The 5564-nt window shown below is 41.2% G+C and overlaps 1 protein-coding gene across 1 annotated transcript; it reads left to right on the forward strand.

Annotated features, from left to right (window-relative positions):
* The first annotated feature begins 4272 nt into the window (after positions 1-4272).
* Positions 4273-5245, forward strand: LOC120931020 (olfactory receptor 1020-like). The gene has a single exon (XM_040342145.1). It carries the CDS (start codon positions 4273-4275, stop codon positions 5203-5205), a length of 933 nt encoding a protein of 310 aa, XP_040198079.1. The 3' UTR covers positions 5206-5245.
* The last annotated feature ends 319 nt before the right edge of the window (positions 5246-5564 follow it).

The raw sequence follows: 5564 nt of genomic DNA on the forward strand, positions 1-5564 counted from the left end.
GAGCATGTTGGAATTTTTTTTAAAAACAAACGATTTGTAATCAATGGTGGGAGAATCATGTGAGAAATGTAATCGAAAAAGAAATGCGCACGAGTGCAAGAAAAGAAAATTCCCGGAAAGAAAAGAAGATTCCCAGCCAAAAAAAATATTTTCTGTAGCAACATGAGGTGAGATTGAAGGTTTGGTTGGTTGGTCAAATTTCTAAATCAATCACAAAACGCACAAAATTTCTTATTTTCAAGAGAAAATTCTTTCGAAATTCAACCATGTATGGACAGCCTTAGTGTCAGATTTTTCCGCCACAATGTCGTAGTCCTGCTAAAAAATCACTGATTGCCGCCATTACCAGTACAAACAATAAAAACAAAACAAATGTTAAGTCTTTAAAAATATACCATAGTTTGTAGACGTTATAACTTTACAACCCCTTTAACCAGGCTTCATTTGAACAAAAATACACAACTTGACATGGGGTACAAAATAGAAGTGCAGATAAAGTGCTTCTAAATTTTGCATGTGGTAAGAATATTATTATTTATTTATGTACTTACTTTAATTAAAACATTTGTTCTCATATTGCAGATACTGGTGATACCAGAGATAACATTCACTGAGATTGATTTCGTTTCCCCCGAGACTTGCCCGAGACTCTCTTCTATGGAAGGCCCTAAAATACTATAATAGTGAAAAAAAAACTAAACACACTTCAAGGGCAAAAATAAAATAATTGTTATATCTATATACAGTATATATAATGAGTTTGGTGTCATGGACATGCAATAATGACCCTGACCTTTTAGCCTGTCCCTTGGTTACCCTTGTCTGCCTGTTGCTCCGACCTCGGCTTACCCATCACTATCCCTTGTGTCCTCAGTGACTGCTTCCCCTCTCTCCCTACGGAGCGTGACCTGGGGGACCCCAGGGGCCGCGACCTGGGTTCAGTTGCAGCGAAGGCCATCCTCACCACGAGAGGATCTGGTGAACACCTGCTGGACCTTATACTCTGCACCCTGGGGAATCTTGGGTTCACATTTCCTGTCCATCCACAGCAGTCTGCTATTGGGTTCACTACCTTGCGGTGCACCCCTGTCTCCATCGGAGACTGTCAGGCCACAGGTGACCTGACAGTTGGCTTATGAAATTTGCTTTTCAGATAAACAGTATTACTTTTTATTATTTTTTTTCTGATACTCATTCATTCTCTGTGCACAGAAAAAAAAGATACACTCTGATTAGGGCCAGATTTAGACCTTGGAGGGTTTGGGGGGCCCCCAATACACATAGTTAGTTTACATTCTCAATGACAGCCACACATTTTTAATCACTTGACCACTGGAAGGTGCTCTTCATGACCAGGGAATTTTTTGCTATTCAGCACTGCACTATTTACCTGGTAATTGCTCGGTCATGTAACACTGTACACAAATAAAAAAAAAATTCACACAAATAGAGCTTTTTTTTGTGATATTTAACCACTTGCCAACCGGCTCACACCGATATAAGTCAGCAGAATGGCACGGCTGGGCAAAACAACGTATGGGTACGTTGTTCCTTTTAAGAGCCTGCGGGGGACCCAATGCGCGTGGCCAGCAGGTGCGATCCCTGTCCGCCACCCGCGATAGCGGGCATGAGAGACAGCATGGGGATTTGTGTGTGTAAACACACAAATCCCTGTTCTGTCAGGGGAGAGGAGACATATTGTTTGTTCCTACTAAGTAGGAACAATGATATGTCTCCTCTTCCAGTCAGTCCTATTCCCGTACAGTTAGAACACACACCCAGGGAACACACATTTGATCGCCCCCCTGGTGTTAACCCCTTCCCTACCAGTGACAGTTACACAGTAATCAGTGCATTTTTATAGCATTGATTGCTGTATAAATGTCAATGGTCACAAAAATGTGTCAAAAGTGTCAGATCTGTCCTCCGCAGTGCTGCTAAAAATTGCAGACCATCGCCATTACTAGTTAAAAAAAATAATAATAAAAATGCCATAAATCTTTTCCCTATTTTGTAGACACTACAACTTTTGCGAAAACCAATTAATATACGCTTATTGTGATTTTTTTTACCAAGAATATGTAGAAGAATACATATCGTCCTAAACTGATGAAGAAATTTGCTTTTTTAAAAACATATTTGGGGATATTTATTATAGCAAAATGTAAAAAAAAAAAAATTTTTTTTTTTTAAATTGTTGCAATTTTTTTGTTTATAGCGCAAAAAATTAAAAGCGCAGAGGTGATCAAATACCACCAAAAGAAAGCTCTATTTGTGGGGAAAAATAGATGCAAATTTCATTTGGGTACAGCATTGCGTGACCGCGCAGTTGTCAGTTAAATCGACGCAGTGCCAATTCGTAAAAAATGCTCTGGGGCTAAAGTGGTTAATCACCACAGTTTTATTTTTATTTTTTGCTATATCAACAAAAGAAATTCCACAAAATGTAAAAAAAAACACGCTTTTCTTAGTTTCTTTTATAACATTTGGGGTAGACCATTCGACATGAACAACGAAGATTCGACGAATCAGCGAAAAACATACAAACGTCGAATCAGTCATTGAAGGCTTATGGTGGCTGCCGAAAGTTCTAAGAAGAGTCAACAAGCTGCTAAACTGTAAGACGCCGCAATCGTACATTTCCGGTCAAATGCTCGGCTATAGAAGAATTTGAATGTTGGTTGACTAGTAATAATAATTTATAAATATAATTATTACCAATCATACAACATTAGAATTCTTCTATAGCTTGTAGGCGGAACATTCGATCGTAAATGTATGATTGCGCCGTCGTACAGTTTAGCTGCTCCATCGAATCTTCTTAGAACATTCGACAGACACCATGGCTCGGATTCACAGACACTTACGCTGACGTATCTTGAGATATGCAGCGTAAGTGCACAGATGCGCCGTCGTATCTATGCGCCTGATTCTTAGTAGAAGATACGCCTGAAATGTGGCTCCATCCGACCGATGTAAGTTTCCTACGCCGTCGTATCTTGGGCGCATATTTACGCTGGCCGCATGGGGCGCTTCCATTGATTTACATGTCGAATATGCAAATGACCAAGATACGCCGATACACGAACGTACTTGTGCCCGTCGCATGAGTATACGCCGTTTACTTAAGGCGTACTTCCGGCGTAAAGATAAACCACCAAATAGGAGGCGCAGCCAATGCAAAGGTATGGACGTCGGAACAGCCGTCGTATTTTACGTCGTTTACGTAAGTCGTATGTGAATGGGGCTGGGCGTAGGTTACGTTCACGTCGTTGCCATTGAGCCTTCGTATCTTAGGGTGTAAATTCGACGTGATTCTGAGCATGCGTGCGCATGTGCTGTTCGTTCGGCCCTTCATTTACATGGGGTCATGCTTCATTTTAATACATCACGCCCACTTCCTTGCTACTTTGAATTAGGCGGGCTTACGCAGGCCAATTTACCCTACGCCGCCGCAACTTACGGAGCAAGTGCTTTGTGAATACTGGTCTTGCCTCTCAGTTTTACGTCGGCGTAGCGCATATGAGATGCGCTACGCCGGCCAAAAGATGCGCCGCTCTATGTGAATCCGGGCCCATAAGCCTTCAATGACACATTCGACCTTAATTAATTTGGATTTTTGGACGAACTTATTTTTTAATGAAACAAAATAAATCAAAACAAATTTCGGGAGTAACTAAATAAAAAAAAATTCAGACGAAAACATAATTCCGAAACAAAATATTTCAGTGTGCACATGTCTAGTGTATAATATTTAGTCTGTAAAAGCTATAGATTCTGCAAACTACAGTATATATATTTTAGAATAGATCAATCCTGATGTACTGACTGGTTGACTCATTTCTTAAAGTCCTACAATGGCAGGACAGTACAACTAACCCCCCAAATTTCCCCTTTTTGAAAAGTAGACAGTCCAAGGTATTTAGTAAGAGGCATGGTGATTTTTTTAAAGTCTTTGTCACCATTTTTTGGAAAATTAAGAAATTATACACAATTCACAGCGGGCCGATACCGAGCATCGCAGTCTGGTGGACACAGCAGTTGCCTCCTCTGCATGCCCCAGGGGAGGCGCACAATGTTCATAAACACTGCGGCACACAGGTACCTGGGGGAGCCTTCCGTCAGCAGTAAATGTACTGTTGCTGGTCGACAAATGTTTAAAAAACAATGTATTAACATCCACTGTAGGACACCAGTTTGTATAATCTTTACATATCCTATTTTCATAAACAAATTAGATGTTTATTTCAACTGTTTCAGACCAAAAACACCATGAATATCAAGAACAAGACTCAAGTGACCGTGTTTGAGTTTTCTGGTCTTACTGATGATAAATTAGTTGCCCCATTCCTCTTTGTGCTCTTTTTAATGGTTTACATAGTGACCGTGCTTGGAAACATTGGGATGATGGCAATGGTACATATCTCACCCACCCTCCACACTCCAATGTACTACTTACTGAGATATCTGTCTATGGTGGACCTCTTCTATTCTTCAGTAGTTACTCCTAAAATGTTGTCTGACCTCCTTTCCGAGAGAAAATTAATCACATTCATGGGTTGCACTCTTCAATTCTACTTCTTTTGTGCATTGGCAGCTACAGAAATCTTGGTCCTCTCAGACATGGCATATGACCGATATGTTGCTATATGCCACCCTCTTCACTACGTCTCAGTAATGACTAATAGGAAATGTTTCAGTCTTGTGATTCTATCATTCTTTATTGCCTTTGTACAGTCAGTTGCCAACACCAGCAGTCTATTCAGTCTTGAATTCTGTGACTCTAACCTTATTGACCATTTCTACTGCGACATTCCTCCTTTAGCCCGGCTGTCCTGTTCTGAAACCCGCACCTGCACCATCGTCACCCTTTTCTTTGGGAGTTCTTGTTGCTTATGTTCAATGACGATCCTCCTGGTCTCCTACATCTTCATCATGAATTCTGTCTTACGGATAAACTCTGCAGCTGGCAGGAGGAAAGCATTTAGCACCTGCTCCTCACATCTGATGTGTGCTACCATCTTCTATGTTGCAATTTTCTGTAGTTATCTTCATCCATCCTCCAGTATCCTCAAAACACAGGAAAAGGTATCCTCTTTATTCTACACAGTGGTGACTCCAATGTTGAATCCTCTTATCTACAGCCTGAGGAACCAAGAGGTGAAACAGGTCATCCTAAGACTGCTTCAGAAAAGTTTCCATTAATATACAGTATGTGATATCATGATACCTATCCAACTTAAACATAGCTAGTTCAAAAGATGGTTGTTAATAACCTGTGTGGAAAGAGATATAGAAGCAGGGCTTTTTTTCAGTGGGAACGCGAGGGAACGCAGTTCTGGCACCTCCAACACTGAGTGTATGTAATGGCAAGGGATAGGGGATTGTTCTGGGGGGGGTCTCATGTTGCTGGCTACTGGGGGATCTATTGTTGCTGGGCCATCTATTATTGCTAGTGGAAGGTCTATTGTTGCTTGGGGGTCTTATGTTGTTGGGCGGGGGGATCTTATGTTGTTGGGGGGATTTACTGCTGAGGGAGGGGTCTGCCATTGCTGGCTGCTGAA

This window comes from Rana temporaria, chromosome 3 (genome assembly GCF_905171775.1).
Source record: "Rana temporaria chromosome 3, aRanTem1.1, whole genome shotgun sequence".
Classification (NCBI taxonomy): Eukaryota; Metazoa; Chordata; class Amphibia; order Anura; family Ranidae; genus Rana; species Rana temporaria.